At 31.2% G+C, this 25780-nt stretch overlaps 1 protein-coding gene, 1 long non-coding RNA gene and 1 pseudogene across 7 annotated transcripts in view; 1 reads left to right on the top strand and 2 right to left on the bottom strand.

Moving 5' to 3' along the window:
- Positions 1-449: 449 nt before the first annotated feature.
- On the bottom strand, positions 450-1370 carry LOC145165557 (thaumatin-like protein pseudogene; annotated as a pseudogene).
- Positions 1371-11560: 10190 nt separating this feature from the next.
- LOC145163446 (uncharacterized) lies at positions 11561-15753 on the bottom strand. The gene is made up of 11 exons (XM_079082288.1): positions 15618-15753; positions 15432-15509; positions 15182-15331; positions 14885-15016; positions 14550-14807; positions 14008-14443; positions 13498-13919; positions 13004-13411; positions 11808-12887; positions 11669-11760; positions 11561-11572 (listed from the first exon to the last, which is right to left on the bottom strand). Exons 1-11 carry the CDS (start codon positions 15751-15753, stop codon positions 11561-11563), a joined length of 3204 nt encoding a protein of 1067 aa, XP_078938414.1.
- Positions 15754-16573: 820 nt separating this feature from the next.
- The window catches only part of LOC145165556 (uncharacterized), a 43494-nt gene continuing 34287 nt past the window's right edge, over positions 16574-25780 (top strand). For 4 of the 6 annotated variants that reach the window (XR_013740113.1, XR_013740116.1, XR_013740115.1 and 1 more), the window contains exons 1-5: positions 16574-16771; positions 16957-17101; positions 17820-17919; positions 20547-20646; positions 22619-22707. This is a non-coding gene — a long non-coding RNA (uncharacterized LOC145165556). Of the gene's footprint in view, positions 16772-16956; positions 17102-17819; positions 17920-19414; positions 19524-20546; positions 20647-22618; positions 23020-25780 lie in introns of those variants that run through there. The other 2 variants (XR_013740117.1, XR_013740112.1) reach the window with 2 other exon arrangements.

The raw sequence follows: 25780 nt of genomic DNA, 5'->3' as shown, positions 1-25780 counted from the left end.
CAAACAATATTTGGAATTTTGGATTATTATAAGATCCATCAATATCGCTTTTAAATACAAAATTAAAATTTCCTTCTTTATAAATTTGTAAAAGTTCACTTTTATATACCGTTCACTTCTTTCTATCAAAATATTCTTTAAAAAAAAACAAAAAATATCTTGTATTAACGTCTTTTGTATGACGATTTTTTATTTTTAAATATGGTTGTTTTAGGAAAGACGAGGTAACGGTCAATGGCGTTTAAGATGGGGCCTGGGGGTGTTAAAGCGTGCTTGACCTGGGAACTGTGGACTTTGAAAGAGCGGTTAGGACTTTGGAGTAGTCAACAAAATCAAAATAATAATTTGATCTCGATGATGATTTTTATTTAGAATTCTATATTTTACTAATATATATATCATACGTTAAATCAAGCTCTATAATTATTAATTAGGGGTAATAGGTGAGATCATGATCTATTTGGTTGATCATAAATTATGGATCACAGATTAGATGATCAGCCAATCTGATACAGCTATAAAATAAGTGTGTTTTAGTTTTTCTGTAAAAAATTGTCTAACATACAAAAACAGAACCAAAGTTGGTTATGGAGGTAAGCACCAAGGTGCGAGAACACATGTCGAGACTTTTATCAGCAATTTGAACAGCATCCGAGGGGCAAAACACAACCCTGTAGTCGGTCCCACCAGGGCATGTAAACGTGCTGGTTTGATCATCCTTGGGGTAGCTATACGCATCAGGACATCGATCCTTGAAAAACCTAGAAAGGGAAGTTGGCCCACAGTTACCTGAGTCGCAACAATATTCATCGGTCTTGAACACTGTGCAAGGGTTATTGCAACCACCGGGAGCCCGTAACTCAGCAGGGCACTGGCCATTGATGTCCGCAGTACATTTGATGCCTTGGGTGCACCCGCCAGAGTTAGGGCTAAATTCAATTGGCACGTTGAATCCATCGACAAGAGAAATGTCGAAGAAATCAAGATTCATATATTGATTCAATGCGTATTCAGCCAATGAGTTAGGTGGTGTACCGAAAACTTGGCACTGGAGGCGGCCGTTGCAGTCACCGGTCTGACACCTGCCTAGACCGGACCCATCAAAGTTGCAGTTTGTACGTGGCCATATACGAGCTCCTTTTGTGTTTGCTGCCACATTTAAAGACCAGGTTTGGCCTGGATTAAGCTGTCGTCCACCGCCGGGCACTGCACCAGCCCAGACAGTGTATGGACAGTTGTTTTGGATAGTAAACACGGCTGCATTGGCCAAGTGAAAAAGAAGAGGTAAGAGAAGGTAAGTGGAAATGGTGGAGAAGATCATTGTGATTGTGAGTTGTGACTGTGTATTACAAAAAGTGATGGGCCCTCGTTTATATAAGGTTTTTTTGTGGATATAAATGGAAGATTTATAAGGTTTTTTTTTTTAGTATATAAATGGAAAATTGGAAGGATTGCATATGAAGAATATTATAATATTCATTACGTCGAATACTCATTATGTGCATTATCATATGCATCATTATTACAAATTCTTTTGTTTATAATTTTCTTTCGCCATGGACACGACTAAATACGATGACATAAAACATATAAATGGGGATACATATAAGAAAAAGACAGTATGTGTTAATTTTTAATAATTCTTATTTCTGGATGAAATGGAGCTAAAAAGGCAGAGAAGGAAACAATCAAATAGGGAATCTGCTTGCAGATCCAGATTGCGCAAACAGGTAAGAAAAGTTTCCCTTTAGCAAGAAATAGCACGTACAATCTAATAGGGAATCTGCTTTTACCTCTCTCACTCTCTGGATTTTGTATCTACTCTACTAAATATGGTTGATAAAATGTGATATCCAATGCTTTATTTTGTCAATAGTTTTTGGATGTTTATGGACTTAAAACTTTTTGATCTCAGCCCTTCAAGTTACACAGGAAAGTATAATCCTTCTCAAACTATGAATTGTGGCCAGGGATTTTTTAACATTTTAGTCATTGCCATCGACATTAGACAGGGATATAAATATATAATCTCTACTAATGGGTCTTCCTCCACAACTTCTTAGTCTTTGCCATTAAATAATCTTTCCAAAGAATATCTTGACATGTACAAGCTCAAAACATAAATATATCAATATGCATTGATGGGATGTGATATGACATGATGATGTTTTTATTTAGATCCGATCTTATCTAATCAATTTTTGTTAGTCAACATTTCAAAACGTTGATCTAAGGGACGAGGGAGTCATTCCCTCCCAACCCACTCAACTCACTTCCACATCAGTTTTTTTTTTCTTTTTTTTTTCATAATCTTTTTCAACCCACAACACATGAAAATCCTATTTTTTCAACACGTTCAACCCAATCAAATAAAAAAAAAATACAAAACAGCTAAAGTACAAGTCTTAAAATACATGGTATAAGAGAAAAGGAGAGAAATGATGAAACGGATTAGTGAAACCAATTAAACAACCCATCACTCCCAACCCTCCCAACCCACTGAAGAGGGTATTGAATTTGAAACTTAGAGAGAGAGAAATATGTTTTGAGAGAGAAAATCTTTTCTTTCATTGATTTGTCTGAATGAAATTTTCATTACATATATACAAGAACTTAAACAAACTTGTAATGGAATAACTAAATAACTGAAACTCAAAACTGCTCTAACAAACAGGACACATGGCAATTAACTCTTAATGATAACACCCCCTTCAAGCTGGAGGATATGGTTGAAGACCTAGCTTGATTGTAGCTTCTTGTTTTGGTCCTGGTAAAGACTTTGTAAGAGCATCTGCGATCTGCTGATTTGTTGAAACATGAGATAAAGAGATAAGGCCACTTTTAAATTTTTCTCTAACAAAATGACAATCTATGTCAATATGTTTAGTTCTCTCGTGAAAAACTGGATTAGAAGCTATATATATAGCTGCTTGATTGTCACATTTGAGGGGTATTGGTGTAATATTGGATACTTGAAATTCTTGAAAAAGTCGACTTAACCAAGCCAATTCAGCAACTAATCTTCTCATGGATCGATATTCAGCCTCTGCTGAAGATAAAGAAACGATAATCTGTTTCTTGGATTTCCAAGCAATAGGACTGTTTCCAAACATGATGAAATACCCACTAACAGATCGCCTGGTGATTGGGCATCCAACCCAATCAGAATCACAATATGCCTCAAGGGTATAATTGTTATTTTGGTGAAAAAACAATCATTGATGTAATGTGTCTTTGAGATATTGAAGTACATGTAGAGCAACTTCATAATGTGCTTGAGATGGTGTTTGATTGAATTGATTGAGGTACTGTACCGAGTAAGACAAATCAGGTCTTGTATGAATTAAAAAATTCAGCTTTCCAATTAACTGTTTATACATGGTAGGATCATCTAAAGGATTCTCCATAGCTGGTAATAGACGAATCTTGTGAGGAAGAGGAGTGGATACAATATTGCAATCATTCATAGATTATGTATCAAGTAATTCTTTAATATATTTTTGCTGATGAACGATCATGCCATTAGGAACCTGATTAAACTCCAATCCAAGAAAGAAATGAATTTGTCCCAAATCTTTTATTATAAAACTGATCATCCAGAAAGCGTTTAAGATCTGCAATTTCAACTTGATTATCTCCTGTAACTAATATGTCATCGACATAAACAACTACAATAACAATGGAATTAAATGTGGTTTTAAGAAACAAAGAGTAATAATTAGGTGAGTGATGATATCCTCTTGTTCTTAATGCTTCGAACAATTTCGAATACCATTGTTTGGATGCTTGTTTTAAACCATATAAGGAATTTTTTAATTTGCAAACATTTGAGGGAGATATTGTAGAGATTCCAGGTGGTATTCTCATATATACTTCTTCATGTAAGTCGCCATGAAGAAAGGCGTTATTTACATCAAGCTGTTGAATTTTCCATTGTCTTTTGACAGCTAAAGCAACTAAACATCTTACTGTGTTGAATTTCACTACAGGTGAAAAGGTCTCATGGTAATCAATACCAGCTTTTTGTGTGAAACCTTTTGCTACCAATCGAGCTTTGTGCCTCTCAACTGAACCATCTGCCCCATATTTGATTTTGATTACCCATTTGCAGGAAATAGGCTTCTTGCCTTTTGGTAGTTTAACAATATCCTAGGTATCATTAGTTTGCAATGCTTGTAACTCTTTGGCCATTGCTTCTTCCCAATTAGGATCGCCTTTTGCTTGATATCATTAGTTTGCAATATCCCAAGTATCATTAGTTTTCTTCTTCCCAATTACGAGGCATGAACTTATCCCTTCATGTTCTTGGAGAACTAACATAGCATAAACACCCAAATGCTTTAAGATGTTGTAAATCTGGTACAACATTATACAAGACTTCAAATGGTGTTTTATGTTGAAGAACTTTCGTAGGCATTCTATTGACTAAGTGAATGGATGTTTTGACACATTCTCCCCAATAGACGTGTCTGAGTCCCGATTGGAAATACAATGCCCTTGCAACTTCTAAAATGTGACGATGTTTTCGTTCAACTAAACCATTTTGTTGAGGACAATATGTGTGTTGATTTTTGGTGAATAATGCCTTTTGTTTGGAAAAATTCAACTCCCTCATTGCTGGAACCCAATTCATATGCATTATCAGATCTGATAATCTTTATGGTCTTGTGAAATTGAGTTTGTATGTGAGAAACAAAAGCTTTAATAAGATTCCATGCTGCCTTTTTATTACTCATTAAACGTATCCATGTATGGCGAGAGTAATCATCAACAATGGTTAGAAAGAATTTAAAACCATCACGAGTAGCATGTTTATAAGTGTAACGCTCGTGTTTCTAGGCTAGGCATTAATATTGATGTGATAGTCTAGGTTAACCTTTGTAACTCATTTTGAAGATATGAAAAGAATTATGTGAATATTATGTGAAAATTATGTGTTTTATGCTTAATTATTAGGGTTTAATTAATTAAGAATAAAAATGAGCGTCGAAATTAAATATTAGATAAAGCCGATATCTATTAAGAAAGTTGTAGTGGTCGTGACAAGGATTACGGATATATAAAGAATACCGAAATCCGAGTTATAACGAAGAAGTTATGAGTTGTCGAAGTTTCACGACAAAACCGGCACGGTGCCGAATGACGTAAAAAGTGAGTTTTTGGTAAACTACTTTTTAGCCTTAGTAATCTAAATGAAAGTCGTAGTGTTCGTTAAACCGAGAGTATGTATAAAAAGAACGCCCAAATCTGACTTCGTATGAGGAAGTTATGATTTTTCGAAGTTTCAGCTTAGCAGTAGACAACTAAAAACTCGAATTTTAGATCGATTGATTTTTAGCCGACACAACCTAAACGAGAATCGAAAGTCTCGTCAATAGTAATACAACGGTAAAAAGACAGACGAAAACGGACGTCAGATGAAGAAGTTATGAATTTTTAACGAATTTCCTGTCCCGCTCTGTTAAAAATAATAATATAAAAATTAAAGTCAAAATTAGCAGACGAAGTCTAAACGAAAGTTGTAGAGCGTAATTTTACCTACGCGTACATATAAAGAACGTCAAAAACGGAGCTCGTATGCGAAAGTTATGGATTTTAGAAGTTTTTGCACAAAAATCGAGAAAAAAATGCCAAATCCGAGGAATTTCGCATGGTGGACTTCGGCCACGTCACCTTCGCTGCATGCGTGCCACGTGTCCGAAATTGCTGTGTCATCAGAAGCGTGTCCGAACCAGAGAGCCATCCGAAGCGCGGTCCAATAGCGATCCGACGCGTGCCCCTTTCTCGCGTGTCCGAGCTTCGCACATAGCGCCACGACTGAACCCTCGGACCTAGACCTCGGTCCAATCAGAAGGTCACACCTAGACCCTCACACGTGCGAGGCACCTGCCTCCTCTTCGGATCTGCTGCCACCTGGAAGCTTCTCAGCCGTCCGATCAGAAGCCTCACCCCTATAAATAGAAGGGTGCGAGACCTCCCGGGGATAATTTGGAAACTTGTCATTTTTAACCCCTCTTGCAATATTTCTTTCATTCCAACTTCCCCCAAAGCCCCGGTATCATACCAAACACCCGAAACACGTCCCGAAGTGCCCGAGAAGCATGAGAAATTTATCTTTTCGGTTTTGAAGCCCAACCCTCGCAAAGCCCGGTTTCTCAATAAAACTCCCGGTTTTATTAGAAACGATCGTTTTAGGAAACGAATTGCTACCCGATTATCATTAAATCAGGTGAGTGTGTAGTTACTTTCACCTTACACATAGATATGAAGTATTTACCTTAAAATACGTGCTATGTGTAAATATATTAATTGTTTATTTGAGGTGACTGTTGAATAGATGTTTTATACAAGTTTTAAACTGTATATATAATTTATCTACAAATATGTTGGGTAAAACATGGGTAGACGAAATAGTCGATGGGTGTTAAAATGATGAGAGACCTCGATGTTGTTGTTGTTGTTGTTGTTGTTGTCGTCTAGCGGAGTTTAGATGACGACCACGGACCTTTCTAGACAGTCCAGTGGAACACTATCAGGTTCGCAACTTGTAGGTGTTGGTGAACTATATGTTCATTGGCGTACTCCATCCCCCTCATGGTTGCCTTTAGGACGTGTATGGCTGAGGAGTCCCCTTAGCAGTAGTGTCCATCCCGATGATATTCCTTAGGCTATGTCCCTTGTGTTAGGTGTTTAGGGACGTAAAGTGAGGATAACGGGAATGGGTAATCAGGGTTATTGTTGATTGGTGAACTTAATAAGTTTATTATTATTGTGGGTTGAAAACCCTATATGCTCACCAGGCTCCCAAGCCTGACCCATTCAACTTTTTATTGTTACAGGTAGTGGACCCCGAGCATAGTCGGAGGATGATGAGAGATTTTTGGATTATAGGCCAATAGTTGTAAATAACTGTTGTAAGGCTTATAATGTCTTGTTTATGTTTTTGATCTGTATCGGAACATGACATCCCAATGTTTTGATATATAAGGAAAATATATACTTTCTTAAAGAAAGGTTTTAACTTTTATCATGTTTTGTTTTGGGGACCAATTCCGCAACATCTTTTAAAAGATTTCTCTGACTTTATTTTAAAAAGCATAAATTAAATCGGTCTTTTCTGGCCGAGAAATTAGGGGATGTCACAATAAGGTCCCCATACATCAATGTGCACTAGATCAAAAGGATGATGAGTATGAGATATGCTTTTAGGAAAAGACAAACGTGGCTGTTTAGCTTGAGAACATGTCAAACAAGAATCAAATACAAACTCATTACAATGTGAAGGAACAAAAGACAATTGTTTGAGTTTACTAAAAGGAAGATGACCTAATCGTTTATGTCATAACAAAGTGTTGGATGGCTTATTGATTACAATGAAACATGTTCTAGAAGGAAATGGACAACAAAATGAAAGATGATCTTTAATGGTTCGATGATCAAAAACATATAGATCATTGATATTCTTCCCAAAACCACCTAGAGCAATCTCATTCTTTGATGAAGGGTCCTGCAGAAGACATTCTTCATCAGTAAAGATGACAAACGTATTTAAATGTTTTGTGAATTTGGGAATAGAAATGAGATTGTATTTGAATGAAGGAACACACAATACTCGATGAAGAATTATAGAATCATGCAATTGAATATCACCAATGAAAGAAACAGTAGCATGATGACCATCAAGAAGCCCAATGAAATGTGGTTGATTAAGTGATGTGATTATTAATGAGTTGAACAAGGTGTTCATACTGTTCCATGGTGATTGAAGGAGAATTAGATATCGAGATAACATTCTGAACACTTGATTTTGGATCATCCTTTTTGTTTTTAGTGAATTTGAATGACGCAGGAAAACCAATTATGCGATAGCAATTGGTTTTGGTATGACCTGTCTTCTTGCAGTGAGTACAAAGAAGTGATTTCTTGGAGTTGGAAACAGATGATTCTGAAGTAACATTCATGGGAATTGCATCATTGTTTATAATTGAAGGAATGGAAATTGTTCGTTGGCGTTCTTCTTGAATAATCAGCGAATAAGTAGTGGAAAGAGGAGGTAACGACTTCATCATAAGAATTTGCCCTTGAACAATTTTGTATGAATCATTTAGCCCCATTAACATTTGAATGATGCGTTGATCCTCAAAAAATGTATGAATCGATGCAACAGCAACACAAGTACAAAGAGGAATAGCTTGAACAATCCGCAATTCATCCCAAATTTTTGTTAATTTGGTGAAATAGGTAGAGAAATCATTTGTACCTTGTGAGAGAGAAAACAATTGTTGCTGAGTGTTGTAAAGAAGAGTACCATCAGATCGTTCAAATCGTTGATGAAGCTCATTCCAAATCTCAGAAGCATTCGGTAAGAAGAGAACACTATCAACAATTGTTTTGTTCAACGAATTGAGAATCCAACCGATGACCATTGAATTAGCTCTGTGCCAATTCGAATATGCAGGAGAATTGATTGCAGGAGGCGTAATAGATCCATCTACAAATCCAAGCTTGTTTTTGGCAGACAAAGAAAGAATCATCAATCGTTTCTAGGATTGAAATCCAATTCCATTAAAAACAGTTGAAACAAGAATGGAATTCGGATTATCAGAAGAGCCAATGTAAAATGAACTGGAAACATTGATTGCAGATGAATCAGATGAGATCGTTTCAGACATGATTCTGATTGAATGAACGAAGAAGAATGAAATGGATCGATTTCAATCTGATACCATATTGAATTTGAAACTTAGAAAGAGAAATATGTTTTGAGAGAGAAAATCTTTTCTTTCATTGATTTGTCTGAATGAAATGTTCATTACATATATACAAGAACTTAAACAAACTTGTAATGGAATAACTAAATAACTGAAACTCAAAACTCTCTAACAAACAGGACATGTGGCAATTAACTCTTAATGATAACAGAGAGAGTGGTATATTGGAGGTACCAGCGGTAGCTCTTTTGCTAATTAAGACTTGTACCTTAGTTTTTTTTGTATTTTTTAATTAAGTGAGTTGAAAAAAATAGAGTTTTCGTGTGTTGTGGGTTGAGAAAGATGAAGAAAAAAAAGATATAAAAACTGATGTGGTAGTGGGTCGAGTGAGTTGGGAGAGAATAACTCCCTCCTCCCTAAGAAAGGATAATATCATAAAATCCCGACTAATAACATAATTTTCTCTGCTTTAATATATAGTCAAAATCCTGAGTTGTTTTATTATTATTATTATTATTATTTACTTTTTTATTTTTAAGTTCTCATTGCACCATTAGTTTTCATTATCATCAAAGTTAAGGATTTAAGGTACGTAAAAAACAGATTTTGTCATAATAGATAACACAATAGACGACACATAGTATCTACCAGTTTATTTGGATAAAATCAACCGAACAAATAATCTTTTGTCTATTAGTGCAAATATATATATATATATATATATATATATATATATATATATATATATATATATATATATATATATAGAGAGAGAGAGAGAGAGAAAAGTTCAATAGAGAACTATTATTAATCAAGGAATCAAGGAACCAATCCAAAGCGTCGGAATTTAAAGCGATCAACGACAAAAGAAAGGATTGTAAACTTTTATAATGAATGCACATGTGTATATATATATATATATATATATATATATATATATATATATATATATATATACTAGGTTTAAACCCGTGGAAATCCACGGGTGATAAATTGAAATTGAAATAGAATTATACTTTTGATTGTGTAATAAAAAAAGATTTCAAAGTTTAGTAGAAATTAAGAATACTGATATTGTAATTAACATGAATAAATCAAATACAATGTTTAGTAGAAATGAAGTGTGATACACAAAAACAAAATAAATAATGGTAGAAAAATAATGTTTATACATTCCCAAAAATTTCCTTATAAACAACATTGGAAGTTTTATTTGTGAGAGTACCATCCTTATCTAAAATTAATAATTTTAATCCGTCTCTGCTTTGAATTCTAGATAAGGCAACATACAATTAACCATGTGAAAACACGGGATTTTTGAGAAACAAACCAACCTTGGATAATGACTGTCCCTGGCTCTTATTAATGGTCATTGCAAAACATACAGCCAATGGAAATTGTCTTCTTCGAAATTTGAAAGGAATTTTCTTTTCTGATGGAGTTAAAGACATTCTTGGAATAAAAGTGCGGTTGCCAATATTAGTTCCAGATATGATACGTGCCTCAATAACACGTTTGCCCAATGATATCACCTGGAGTCTTGTCCCATTACACAAGCCATTTTTCTGATCAATATTTCTCAGCAACATAACCGGAACACCGATTTTTAAAACTAACTTATGGTTTGGTAAACCCGATACTTTCAGACCATTTAAAACATCAGATGAATATAAATTTGCATCAAACTGATCATGGACAAATTCAGATTGGCATATACTATCTGAACTTAAATATTCAACCTCATCTCCTGGAAACTTCGATAGCAAACGGTCATTTATTTTCTGAACCACTTCATTCTTTGGAGCAAGTATTGCTCTTTCTTGAAAATAACTTGTATTTTTGTAATTTTCCAAAATTGAAGGATATACGAACTCGATTAATGAACCTATAGGATCATGTGGATCATTAATGAGAATATCATGTGGAATGTCAATAACCGTCTCTCCATCGTTGATACCACCAAGTTTTCCTTCTCCTATATCCAACAGCCATTGTGCAAAATCTCTAATTTTTTCTATATCAGATTGATCTCTTCCAACAGTTAGCCTCATGTTTTTTGTTAATTTATGTATCTTGCATTGTGGCCATAAATATGAATAACTTAAAGAAGCATTAACAATGTTTTGTCTACTTCCACCCGGAATAACAGGTAGAATCTGTCTGAAATCTCCTCCAAAAACAATAACTTTACCTCCAAACGGAATATCTGAGTTGATAGAATTTTCAGACCTAAATACATCTTTCAAACTTCGATCTAAAGCTTCAAATGCATGCTTATGGACCATAGGAGCTTCATCCCAAATTATCAATGAGGTTTTCCTCAATAAGCCAGCGAGGTCACTATCACGACTTATTTTACAAAAAGAATCCTCTGTTAGTTCAAAAGGAATTATAAATCGAGAGTGTGCTGTTCTACCTCCGGGTAATAATAATGAAGCAATCCCACTTGAAGCAACATTCAAAACAATATTACCATCGCATCTAATAGCTGCAGATATTGTTTTCCATAAAAAAGTCTTACCAGTTCCACCATAACCATAAACAAAGAAGACACCTCCTTTATTTTCTTTAACTGCACTCATGATATCAAGGAAAATGTGACGTTGCTCATCTGTCAATGCAAGAAACATACTATCAAACTCAGTCTTCATAACGTGAATGTCATAATCTAGCTCCTCGGTGATAAGTCGATTGTTTGAAGAAGAAACATAATCAACATCCGGGAAAGGCATGTTTTTATAATTTTTGAGACTGGAGTTGTTCCGAAGTAAAACTTGTTCTATCTCGAACAAAGTTAAGTTTTTAAGCTGATCTTCATTGAGTGATAAGTCTGCACGACTAAAATCAAGTTAATTAGAAATCTAATTAAAAAAATTTATTTATAATTAAAATATTATTTAATGTATGTTTAAAAAATAAATGACTTTTTAAATAAATAATAATAAAAAAATTAATACCTGGAGACTTGAATCTCTGTCGTTGGTTATAAAGAATTCCATCTGCCAAATATTCCCATGTGTTTTCCCAAACAACCTCCGGTTTAGACATACTGTTACACATCAACAATGTAGCAAAATAAGAATCGTAGGTAAAAACCTGATCCAGAATGACTTGCTTCTTTGATTGCATCGATGTATTCTTTGTCATCATCCAATAGACCAAGCGCATAACAAGCATCTCTAAAAGAAGAATACTCTTCACCATTTACTGTGCGAATTTCTTCAAATGATTTCGGACCTTTAACCTTGTTTAACAAAATCCTTAAGAAATAAGCTTCCCCTAGATTAGGTGAAACCGAATGAATTCTACCAATGCACTTTCCTACTTCCCGTGGCTTCCAAATCCTATCACCACGTTTCCAAACAAACTTTGTAGGAAATTCAACATACGTGAGTTTCCGTGCATCACGATTAACTGCATTACACTCCATCCAAGCTGTGAACATTGAAGAAGCAACAGAAGGTTTGTCGAGAACATCGTCAATATCATCGTCTTCCCCATATACAATTTGTTGTTGACCAGGAAGATGAAAAGGAATTCTAACCACAGAAGGATATCTGTAATGAACATCATATTTAAAAATTCTCCATGATGCTTCACATGCAGATAAATATCTACAGTCGTAATACTCATTTATTTCATCGACTGCATCATTAGTATCAGAGTCATTATTGCTTCGTACAACGGTAACTGTAGCTCTATCAGGTCCTTTGTTTATGTATTTGAATAAATACTTTATAGAAGAACCCTGATTGCACCATTCAACGTTAATATGTGCCTGATATCTTTTCAATAGATATTTGTTGTAGGGGACAACATTTCTATTATCCAACTTGACACCTGATTTTTCAACAAAATGACCATCGTTTCTTCTCCTATATAATGGAAAACCATTCTGATCAACAGACGTATGATTACAGAATTGCTTTGGAAAGTTTTTTGAGCACTTTTTGTCGATCATGCATGGACAATTGATATTTTCAGCTCCACATGGACCATGAATCATGAACTCATTCACAAGTGAAAACAATTCTGGATCTTCGTCTATGTTTGGTATCTCAGCGGAAATTATCGGATCGATAAGTTCAACAGTGGGTAGCTTGTAGTCAGAATGCATAAATAAACATATATGACTATGCGGCAAACCTCTTTTTTGAAATTCAATTGTATAAACAACTGCATAATATTTTGCAAAAGAATAAAATATGATTATACCGTAAGAAAAAATATAATAAATATATAATAAAAAGCATAAAATTTTACCAATTATGAAGAAACATAATTTGAAATACCTGCTTGAACTATGCCGAAAATGTGATTCTCCCTTAGATCTTTAATAAATGCATCAAGTTTGATCTTGAACAACCTACATAGTATATCAGGTCTGTCTTCTGGTTGAAGTGAAGTATCCTTAAGAAACCTTCTAACCTCAGGCCATTTGGGATTACACGTAAAGGTTATGAAGAAATCAGGATATCCAAACCATTTACATAGGGACATGGCATCCAAATAGTTTTGCAGCATATAGCGCGCACCACCAGTAAAAGATGAAGGTAATATCACACGTTGGCCGATGTTGGAGATATTTGTAGTTCCTTGAGCTTTTTGGTTACGTAAATTCTCATAAGACTCGCATCTAAGAACATGTTGTTGGCTACGTATGTAATACAATCTTTCACTTTCAATCATCGTATACGCATCTACCAAAAATTGTTGAAAAAGCCTTTTTGAATTAAGAATCAATGAGAACGAATGATCCTAAAAGCAAAAAATTCTCTCATTGTACATTTCGCGCGCTTGCTATTTGTTGTAGATGTAACACCTCTATGAAGAATATCAATGTTGTACCCATCATCACCATATGGAAATAGTAGCGGATATTGGAGAGGAAGGTAAGAAGGATGCAATTCACTGATACGTTGTAGAAATCCCGATTTTGTTTGAACAACGATATCTCTATTTTCAATTGAATCAGAAATGTCACCTACAATTAAAGCGGCAACCTCAGAAGCAGTTGGTAAGTTATATGTCCTTCCATCTCGATCCCTTTTCCCGATAATTCTTAACTTCAAATCAACTTGAGGATTTTTTGTAAAAGTATCTCTTACCATCCTATAAGAGCTAACCAAGACATTATTTGAATCTAACATCACCTTCAAATCTTCAATAATATCATTATCGATTGATGTAGATTGATGCTTTTCCCCACTATAAAAATTGAATATAAACATAATATTAGTAAAAAAGGTAAAAAAAAGATTAATATTAAGTATGAATAAGAATTTTGGAAATATACCCAAAGCATCTTTGTCTATTTGAATTTTCATTCTCGGTATCATAAATGTATAACTGAGAGAATTTTGGTTGCGATCCATTTGGTGGCAAAAGGCTTCCAATACTATGATAATTTTGACCACCAAGTCTGAAAATGTATGGAGCATTCCCTTTATTGATTGAATAATCAATTTTACCACCCATCGACGTAAAAGAAAACATTGAATTGTAACGTCGAATGTTTTTCATGAAGTTTTTGCTTTTAGAATCCATTGCTCGAAACATTCTTTCATAAGTTGGTGGTGCGTTCTTTAAATTTGGTAGTTGAACTTTGCCATAACCACAACATAATGAATAATTTGTGTTCCCTTTTTGTTTTCCTCTAATGGATTCATTTGTCCATAATTTTGCATGACATGTTTGACATACAACAATTTGATCACCATGATCCAAATATTCTGTAATAAAATATAGCGGTATAAGTAAAATATTTAATTTTATAAGTATATATAATACGGTATTTAAGTTGTAAGAAAAAAAGAAAATGGGTATTATATTGATTACCTTTGGAGATACCAACTATTAGGTTTTCAGTAATGACTTCATGTATATTTTCTACATCTGCTGTCAAGTCAATCAATGAAATAGGAGATAAATCTTTCAATTTCTTTTTTAATTTATGACATCCTGGATTTAACTTGATTGATGATGAAGAACCAGTTATTGTAGATGCATTTGTAGACGTCATACCATTAGAAGGTACATAGTAATGTATTTTATTTGGTAATGTTGAAGTGGCGTAGTCATTGAAACTAACATTAGCTGGAAAAAAAATAGTAAGGATATATAAATTTATTAGGAAGTGGTTGAAAGTAAATTTTGAAAACAAAAATTATTACCATTTGAAATGTTAGATAACGGAGTTCTAACATTTATATATGAAGAAGAAAATTGTAGTGGTGTATTTTGGTTTCCACGTGATTTATAGAAATTGACATTTTCATTTTGATGAACAACGCCCTTTGATTGATCTGTAAAAACAACTTGTTATAAACAGTGAAGACATATATTATAAAATAAAATTAGAATAAAAAATTTTATATTAGTACATGGGAATAATATAAAATGATGAGAATGTATGTCCTTTTTATATAGGTAAATGAATTGAAAAAATAAAAATAAAAAAAGAAAATTACATTTATATGTCTTTTTTAAGACATGTGGAGTAGATGGATTGAGAACACTGGATTTTTTGTTCATCTTCTTCGCTCTCTTCTTATCCAAATATAATTTTCTCTGTCTTCTTCTTTCTTTTGCTAGCAAGTAGTACATATTATTGTTTGTTTCTGCATAAGGAATAAAAGTATATGATACAAAATGTATAAGAGTGTAATAATTTTTCATAATATTGCATATGATGAATAATAATAATAATAAGAAATGTACCTTTGTAACCGTTGTTAACAAATATTGCAGATGATGAATCTTCAGCAGTCGATGAAGTAGACAATTTTTTTCCTTTTTCTTCTTATGTAAATATATGGTCATATTTTTTTGTTATTAAAAGATTAATTTACAGGTTAAAAAATTTGTAAAAAAAAACTTTTAAAAAATGTTAAAGAAAAAACTTACCGTTGTAAGGTGAAGTAATAACATTTGTAGCGGTTGACGTTTGTTGGATTGATGTAATAGACAAATTAATGTTATTTATATTATCTAAATAAAAACTATTTAATTTTCTACTCTTTTTAGAATCAAACGACTTCATGATATGTCTAGAATATGAACAAATAAGAACAATTACGTTATAAAATATGATGATAGGCAACAACGAATATTATTAAATTAAAAAATATAACTAACCAAAAGAGTTTGACTCCAGGATGTTCTTCGAAATGATCGTATTTAAGTCAACAAAATCGAAGACTTGTGCTGATCGAAAAAAGTTTTCACAATGTTATACAGTTGTATCGAGGCGATTTTAGTTTTGTTTTAACAACAATTAATTTATAAGATAAGATGATACACAATAAAGAATATGATTAAATCGAAGAAAATAAAATATAAACTAACGTTTTGCCAATATTTGACATATAATTGCAATTTGTTTTATACAAATATATAAGTCGGTTAATTATTGTAATATGATTACATTTAAATATTTTGTATTTTATTATATACCCTAATATAAAAAGTATGTATCCTATAGTTATACCATTGATAAAATAAAATATGAACAAATAATAATTATATTAAACACAATATAATAAATAAAAAATAACATAGAAACAAACGTGATGTTACTGTTTGACATATATTTGAAATATGTTGCACAAAAGTTTTTAAGTATGAGCATCCTCGTAATTTGGGTGCATAATAATATTTTTATATTATAACTAAATAAATATAAAACGTAATTTTACCATTTTTTTTTTCAAAATGTTTTCATAAAACAATACAATACAAATATTTTAAAAATATTATATTTCATTATGAGACATTAAAAATTTTATTTTTGTTTATAAATTTCAATTATAGAAATGTAGCTTTAGTATTGTCGGTATAAACAAATTATAGATATTGTGGTTCTATACGTCTTAATAATATTGGGAAAAGTAATCGACACCCACCGATCAAACCCCTCTCTTAACCTAACTTTACCCATCTAAAATTCAAGGTATGAGAAATGGGAAGAAGGGTATTTTCAAATACCCTATTATTGCCCTAACCAAATCGGTATCGTCCAAGAACGATAGACTAATCGTTATCATCCATCGTGATTAACTGTAAGTAGCCTTAATCTATGTTTCAAATTTGTAAGATTTTGTTTTCCTCCGTCGATTTCTTATATGTAAGCAAGTAACCTAAATCGATTAAATGTATTTGGTGCTCCGTATTCTTTTGTTTTGTTCTTCTATCTGTTTTGTAGTTCTATCTTTTCGGTAATTGTTGTTCCCTTTTTTTTTGACAGAAAATAGATGGAGAACGATGCTACACGAGTATAGAAAGCAAAGAAAAAAAAACGTTGATGTGTTTGGAATAAATTTTGTGCTATTTGGAAGATTCGTCAGCAAGCGCATTTTCAAAATTTGAAATTTGAATATGCGTTTTTTCAGGTGAGTATTCATGGGGCAATATTTATGTCCTTAATTAAAAAAAACAAAAGATAGATTTTTATTTATGTTTCTAATCTGGATAATATTTTTATTTACGATTTGATCACTTAGAATATGTATATTTCTATTATTATAATATCTAATCTTGTGGTTTGATAAAGAGGTCCAACAAACACATTTGTATTCATTGATTCTTCACTTTCTCCCATATCTGTCTTCAATTTTTCTCCTATCCTTTACATATATTTAAATTCTTGTGAAATGATAGTTATGAAGGGATCAGAGGACAAAATAATGTTTCCCAAGGCAGATCCTTCTCATAAATTGTATACACATATGAGATTTTGGAATATTCTGATCAATTAGTTGTGGAGCCTAGTGATGGTTCTTCTGGATCTTGTTTGCGAATGAGTCGTCTTAATGTGGCCAATGAGTCGTCTTAATATGACATTTTGGAATATTCTGTTTGTTTGTTGTTATCTTTACTGTATATTTAATATTATATAATCTAATTCTGTGAGATAAAGAAACAGTCCGACCTTTCCGCTATGTTAAAACTTGCAGAGAAGGCTGCTGACCTTTACTTTTCACATGATGTTAACATAACATTAAGATTCATTTTTTTTTATAAAATATAACATGTGTTTCCTTTTTTTTACACCAAAGAATGAATGTTTTTTTTACTTGTGATTTGATTCTGCAATTTTTATCTTTTCAGTGCAAAACCGTTTAATGAATTGGGTGATGAATCAAAGCTATTTCCTCTTCCAGATGATGAAAGATTAGTTGTTGGTATACTTGGAGCTATTTTTGAAAAGGTATAATTTCATTTGGTTTTAATGAAATTAATGCATAAATTTCAAATAACGTAAGTAATTAAGAATTTAATTTATGCAATTAATAATTTAATTTTCTAAGTAACAATTGAATATAACATTTTTATCCTTTCATATAATCCATATTATGTAGCAAGCGATGCTTTTTGTGTAACTTATAATCAACTGTCAAAATAAAGTGGTATGTCAAAGAAATTTATATGTAAAAGTAAACATATAAGTAACAGCATAATAATAAATAAGAATGTAATTTTTCAATAAGTTGTGAGAATAAAGCAATGTATTCTAAAAAAATTGTTCAAATACCAAAAACAAAATAAAACAGCAAACGACATTATAGGACTTATAAAAAATCCCAATGTACTTTAAAGAAACAAATATGAAAACCATCAAATGACAAGTAAAAAACATTCAAAAACAACAAAGTCAAAAATGTAAACGGCTTAAGAGTCTATGATGCGGAAACCAAAATGATAACGAACAATGATTGTTTGTAGAAGTAAGATCCATTTACTTTTCTTTCTTGGGTACCAAAAGAGGCGTTGGTTGTTCATCTGGTGGTGACAATCGAGCACTTTTAGAAGTAGACAAATTCTCCATTTCATCAAGATCTATGGATGTAGCAAGGTTTCTTTTCAACTCGTTTGGTGTGGAAATCAGCTTTATAGGACTTGTTGCAGTTGACTTGTCTATAGCAGACGGTGTTAAATTTTCACCTGTCTGCGAAAAAGAATCCTATTGTATTTTTTAGTTAGTTGTTACACATTAAAACGAAATATTTGACACATTATAATTTTAAAAGTACAACCTTAAGAACTTTGGTCTCTTGGGAGGCAATATCCGAAGAACCAATCATGAGTGAATCAGAATTGGCAGGCTGCATCATAATATCAAAACAAAATGCTATAGATTAAGATATAGTTGGGTGAATGTGGTAAGAAATAAATATAAGTGTTGAAAAAAACCTGTGGAATAAGATTCTTTTTTTCCAGTTCATCAATTATTTTTGCATTCTCAGTTAATCTTGTTATCCCATAAATGTTACTTTTATTATCCACATTGTAACTTGTGATATCAATTATCATTGCCAACTTTTTGTCCACCACAACTTTCAACTCCATTGGATACAAATCTAAATTGTTGCCAAGCTAAAATATAAATAAATCATCTTAGAAAATTTGTATGTAAAATATATAATGTATAAAATTAATAAGTAATTAACAACTATGAAATAATACCTTCTTGTTTTTATCATACAACTCTTTAGCTGTGTATTTGAATAACTTCTTTGCTTCTTGATCAAATAAGGTTAAAGTCAAGGTTCCGGTGTTGTCTTGAACCCGAAGTGGGATTTTAAATCTAAATAAAATATAAAATTATATTACATTACACAAATATGATAAACATATATCGTTATTATGTGGAATAAATATGTAATACCTTGGAATAACCGAAATTTTGATATTTTTGCATATAGGATTAGTACATTCATAAGTAACGATTTCGGCCACTTCATGAGAACCGTCAACCTTATCGGTAGAAGACGATTTTTCTCTTGCTGACTTTTTGCAGTTGCTACAAGCAAGGTAATACCAACGTATGTTTTGACGTATTCCCTTAACAGTACCAACAATAATCACCGTTTTTTCCTGGAAATTTAAATATTGTTCAATGTTAATAAATGTTATATTGCGAAAGTGTATGTTAGTTTCGTTATAACAATATACTATTTTTTTTTGTTACAATTTTGAAAACTAAAATAAAAGTGTATTAACGTAACAAATATAAAAATAATGTGAAGTACCTCCAAAGGTTCAATGACATCACCAATGTTTGAAAACAAATGATTTTTCAAAAAGTCATCGTGTTCCCTGTCTTGTTTTGATGCAATCATCTTGATTCCACTTGATGAAAGTTGTTGATTGTTTTCAGAAACCAATCTGTTCATTTATAACAAATAAAGGAATTTTATTTATTATAGTATGAAGAAAAAAAATTAGAAAATACAAAGGGAAGCTTAAATAAAAATACTTCTTTTTGTAGCTTTTAATTTCATTGATATCATTGTTTATAAACAACCTACTAACATCAAAGTAGGTGGATGAAAAAGGACGACCTGCAAAAATAAAATTTATTATTTAATTATATATAGAATTTTAGTAAATGGTTGATGAAAATAATTACAAACCATTAATAAACTTCACTCTGGCAAACTGAACAATAACAACAACTGGAGCAAGGCTATTATTGTTAGCAAGAAAATCAGACATGTAGTATGCATTCTGACCCCACAAAGTTACTTTAAGCTTAGTATCCCTGAAACAATAAACAATATTGTAGAAAATATAAAATAATTTGTATTATTTGTTTGTAATAATGTTGAATACTCTATATCTTGAAGATGCAACAACATTTTGTGTTGTGATTTATCTTGTTCAGAGGTATCCATACGACTATATTAAAAAATGTGTCCAATAATATCTACAAGAGCAACAAAGTATAGGATTAAGTTAATAAAAATGATAAATTTGTAGTCCAAAGAAAGAAAGTAGGATGTTATATAATAAAAGTTAATATTAAATGAACTGACCAAAAGACTTTGCCTCCAGGATGTTGTTCGAAATGATAGTATTGAAGTCAACAAAATCAAAGCCGTGTGCAGATCCAGAAAAGTTGTCACAATCTTTTACAGTTGTATCGTGGTTAAAGGTAAGTTTACTTTCCGGATGAGCAAACTTAAATTTTGAAGTATTTGGTGCTACGTTAGGTTTCTTAACATATATTGAACTATCTTCTTTAAGATAGCTTTGGAATTTTGAAAACCATTTCTTGACACAAGATGCATGAATTTTGCTTCCCTAAAAAATAAACAAATAACAAACATCTAAATATAATGGCTTATGAATATGAATAATATTTTACAAAAATAATAATTGAATATATGCATCTTATACCTCCTCATCCATCAGAATCATTTCTATGGAGTATGTGTCGTTTGCATTAAATTTTGACTTTTGAGTCCAAAGACGTATGATCCGAACTTTAATTGTGAAATCGTCCTTGATTGAGTCAATTTCCTTTACAGGAGTTATATGTTCCATTGTACCTTGCAAATTAAAAAAAAATTGTATAATTTAACAAAAAGTTACAAATATAAAAAGAAAAATCGTAAAGCACCAATTGATTTATCTAGTTAATTGTTTTACTTGTAAACATATGTGTCAAAAATTTTTCAAATATACATAGCAGGGAAAAAATAAAAGATAAAACTGATGAAACAGAAAAGTGGTGAAGTATAAGCACATAAACATATTTATAGAAAAAATAAGGCAAATAGTATTTTTAAACAGTAAAATCGTTTTTAGTATAAGCACATTAACAGGTAAATAAATGGAATCAATCAGCACAAATATAAACCTGTTATGTAAAGCACATATTGATTTATATATTTAACTAATTGTTTTACTTGTAAAGATATGTATCAAAAACTTTTCTCTTATACATACAAAAGATAAAACTGATGAAACAGAAAAGTAGTGAAGTATAAGCACATAAACATATTTATAGAAAAAATAAGGAAAAAAGTATTTTTAAACAGAAAAATCGTTTTTAATATAAGCACATAAACAGGTAAATAAATGGAATCAATTAGCACAAATATAAACTTGTTATGTAAAGCGCATATTGATTTATATATCTAACTAATTATTTTACTTGTAAACATATGTATCAAAAACTTTTCTGTTATACATAACAGGGAAAAGACAAAAGATAAAACTGATGAAACAGAAAAGTAGTGAAGTATAAGCACATAAACATATTTACAGAAAAAATAAGGAAAATAGTATTTTTAAACAGAAAAATCGTATTACTTATGTTAAAACTTGCAGAGAAGACTGCTGACCTCTTCTTTTCACATGATGTTAACATAATATTAAGATTCATTTTTTTTTATAAAATATAACATGTGTTTCCTTTTTTTTACTTTAAAGAATCGACGTTTTTTACTTGTGAACATGATTCTGCAATTTTTATCTTTTCGGTGCAAAAATACCAATGTATAAGACTGTTATACATAAGAGGTCAAAAATAGAGTTAAAAGTGATGTTATACATAACATGTAAAAAAATAGAGGGAAAAGTAGTGAAAGTTGGTTGATATTCATCGAAATAGTTAACTTGATAATAAATCAGAAATCAAGAATGTAAAGTGGGTTGAAATCGAAATGGTTAACATGATAATAAATCACAAATCAAGAATGAAAAGTGGGTTGAAATCGAATAAGAATGTGGATGAAAAAAGAACATCTAAAAGGTAAAGAAGAGTGTAGTTTTGCTGACCTGATGATGAATATGTGAACTCTGAAATGTAACCTAACGATGAATATGTGACCTCTGAAATCGTATTGAATAAATCACGTTAACAGGAATCGTATTGACTTCTCAATTTGTATTGAAATATATCATCTATGCGTAAACTGATTGCCTGATTTTTAGGGATTGATACTATATGGAATTTAAATTGATTAGCTGATAATGGAATTTAAATTGATTAGCTGATCTTTTGGGATTCATACTATATGGAATTTTCGACAGAAATAAATCTGAAATTTCCTGATTTACTTCCTGATTTACATATTTACGTATTTACTTATTCATGATTCATGTTTGCTGTTTTACAGGATTTTTTCAAATAGAAGGGCAAAGTGGGAACTTCACTTATAATATATGAGCGGGAAAACGTAAGGTGGAGTGGCTAAGGGACTGCCAGGTGGCGTTTTTAGTACTGTTTTATTAGAAGAGTATATATATATATATATATATATATATATATATATATATATATATATAGAGAGAGAGAGAGAAGTTCAATAAAGAACCATTATTAATCAAGGAACCAAGGAACCAATCCAAAACGTCTGAATTTAAAGCGATCAACGGCAAAAGGAAGGGTTGTAAACTTTTATAATGGACACACATGTACCGGATTATAACAAAACCCACTTTTTTTTTTCATTTAAATTTTTTTTTGGCCAAGTTTGTTATAGAAAAAAAAACCGAATATACCGTTGTTCACGATTTTTCGTCCTCTTTCCATAGAGATCCATGATGATATATAAAAAACGAACTTTTTTTTTCGAAAAAAACCCACTTAATTTTCTTAGTTTTTCAAATATTTAAATTTATTTGAATAAAAAATAACTAATTATACCAAAAATATTAATTTTTTGTACTCTATTAATAAACATCAACACCGATTAAAAAAAAACCTCGAATAGTGTACATTCACACTGTGAATCTAAACTGTAAATATTTCAATTTTTAACATTCACAATATGAAAAATGTCGAACAGTTCAGATTCACATTGTGAATCTGAATTACTATTATGCACACTGTGAATCTGAGAAGGTTCACAAAAAAAAACCTCGATCAGTGTAGATTCACATTGTGAATCTAAACTGTAAATATTTCAAATTTTAACATTCACAATGTGAAAAAGCTCCGATCAGTTCAGATTCACACTGTGAATCTGACTTATTATTATGCACACTATGAATCTGAGGAGGTTCACAATGTGAATCTGAACAGGTTTACAATATGAATCTGAACAGGTTCACAATGTGAATCTGAACTGAAATATTGTTTTTTTTTAACATGATTATGAATTTATGTTTAAAAAGTACAAAAATATGAATTTTGATATATTTATTAATTTTTTTCTATAAAAAATAGACCTTAATTTTTTTCATCAAAGAAAATGAAGTGAGTTTTTTTCAAAAAAAAAGTTTGTTTTTTATATATCATCATGGATCTCTATGAAAAGAGGACGAAAAATCGTGAACAACGGTATATTCGGTTTTTTTTGATAAAAAACATGGTCTAAAAAATTTTTTTAACGAAAAAAAGTGGTGGGTTTTTTTTGTAAATGATGGATTTTTTGTTATAATCCGGTGTGTGTGCGTCCAATGTCAAAGTGTATATCTATTTCCTTGGCCGTTGATCGTTATGATTTCCGACGCTCACGATTGGTTCCTTGGTTAATTATGGTTGTCTATTGAACCTCACCCTATATATATATATATATATATATATATATATATATATATATATATATATATATATATATATATATATATATATATATATGTTCAGGTTCATTTGAGACCATGCTAATTTTGTGAGACCGTGAGACCAAATCTAAAAATAATTTTAAAATGCAAAATAAAAGGAAAAATCCAAATTTTTTTTAATTATAATTTTCGGAACTTTATTTACCTAAAAAAAGTTAAAAAATTAAAAAAATTACCGTTTTTTTTGAAAAATACGTGAAATATTCTAATAGAATATTACACTGTACATATTCTAATGTGATTTTTAGAATGTTAGAATATTCTATTAGATTTGCCAAATATGTAGAATATTCTAATATTCTACTAGAATATGTAAAAAAATGTATTTTTTTTTTATTTTTTTTCGTATTTTTTATTTTTTTTTGGAAAATATATATTTCGAAAATAATATTGGAAAATTTTTTTTCGAAAATTTTCAATTATTTTGCATTTTAAAAATGTTTTTTTTATCTACTAAATGAGTGAGTAGGATTGCGTCTCACGGTCTCACAAAATTAGACCGTCTCACATGAACCTAACCCTATATATATATATATATATATATATATATATATATATATATATATATATATAAAACTCTTAATGGTTGAGCTATAATTTTTTTGTTCTCCAGATAGTTAAACAACAAAACCGGTTTTTACAAATTTAAAAAGTTCAATAAAATTAATATAATAAAGAAATAAAGAATTATAATATGTATTAAAACCAATTGGCTTAAAAATAGTATTTTTGTGGTTTTATACTTTGGTAATTGAAATTTTTATTTTACTTTTTTGCCACAAATGACCTTAACAATAGTATATTATATTTTTGTGGTTTCATAAATTGGCTATAAAACTTTTTTATTTGAGACTTTGACAATACAACTTTATTCTGTTGGTAGATTTGGTCCGTACCTTGGTGATTTCAATCCCCTTACTTTGTAGAATAACACTTTCCATCAATTTACTTTTTAAAATATCATTCCCCCCTCTTAAATTTGAACAATGATAATTTCCACCCCTTCAACTTTCGTATATTGCCATGTTTGCAAGTTTGGTCCCTAAACTTTCATATGTCGGCAGGCCCCTGCAAATTATTGTATATACCTAATTTGAAATAGGAAATGAACAATATAATTTATGTCATTTTGATTCTGCCACATGGTTTTAGAATATTGGCACCTTTGGTATTTTTTATGTAGAATGTTCACTTTAGCCACAACACCTTCTTAGGTTTGTAGGTACCTGTGTAGAAAACAAATTACAAAAATTGTCCTGTGCAATTTTTTTATAGAAACGTTCACTGTTTAAGACTTTCGTACGTTGACAGGTTTGTTACTGTGTATAAAATCATTTACAAAAATTGTTCCTGTAGTTTACAAAAATGGCCTTTATGCAGTTTGTTTTACAAAAACTATCAAAGTGTTTAAAAAATTTCAAAAATAGTCCCTACCTAATAAAAAAAATTACATATTACAACCCCCGCAAAACGGGGATAATGTCACTCAAGTTTACATATAAGAAACAAGGATCGGGGAAGGTGTTAGAAGGTGCTTGACCAAGAGAAGTGACTTGGGAGGAATGGTCAACAAAGTCAAAATAATAATTTGATCCCGTTAATGATTTTTATTTATAACCTTTACCATGACAATTTCATAAAAACTAATGTGCCGTTATTTTATTTCCGGTCTAACCTCTTAAAAAAACGAGAGGAAATTACATTATTCGTCA

The sequence above is a fragment of the Lactuca virosa genome, chromosome 3, assembly GCF_052849685.1.
Source record: "Lactuca virosa cultivar CGN04683 chromosome 3, Lactuca_virosa_CGN04683_v6, whole genome shotgun sequence".
In the NCBI taxonomy this organism is placed as follows: Eukaryota; Viridiplantae; Streptophyta; class Magnoliopsida; order Asterales; family Asteraceae; genus Lactuca; species Lactuca virosa.
The sequence above is the reverse complement of the archived record's forward strand: the minus strand, read 5'-3'. Positions and strand labels throughout refer to the sequence as shown.

What these genes read in the sequence shown, in the direction of transcription:
- LOC145163446 (XM_079082288.1), bottom strand. Translation starts at nt 15,753, where the DNA reads ATGAAGTCGTTTGATTCTAAAAAGAGTAGAAAATTAAATAGTTTTTAT. An exon ending in AAATAGCAAGCGCGCGAAAT is followed by an intron (nt 13,412 to 13,497) that starts GTACAATGAGAG and finishes AATTTTTGGTAG; the next exon opens with ATGCGTATACGATGATTGAA. An exon ending in TTTCGGCATAGTTCAAGCAG is followed by an intron (nt 12,888 to 13,003) that starts GTATTTCAAATT and finishes AATATTATGCAG; the next exon opens with TTGTTTATACAATTGAATTT.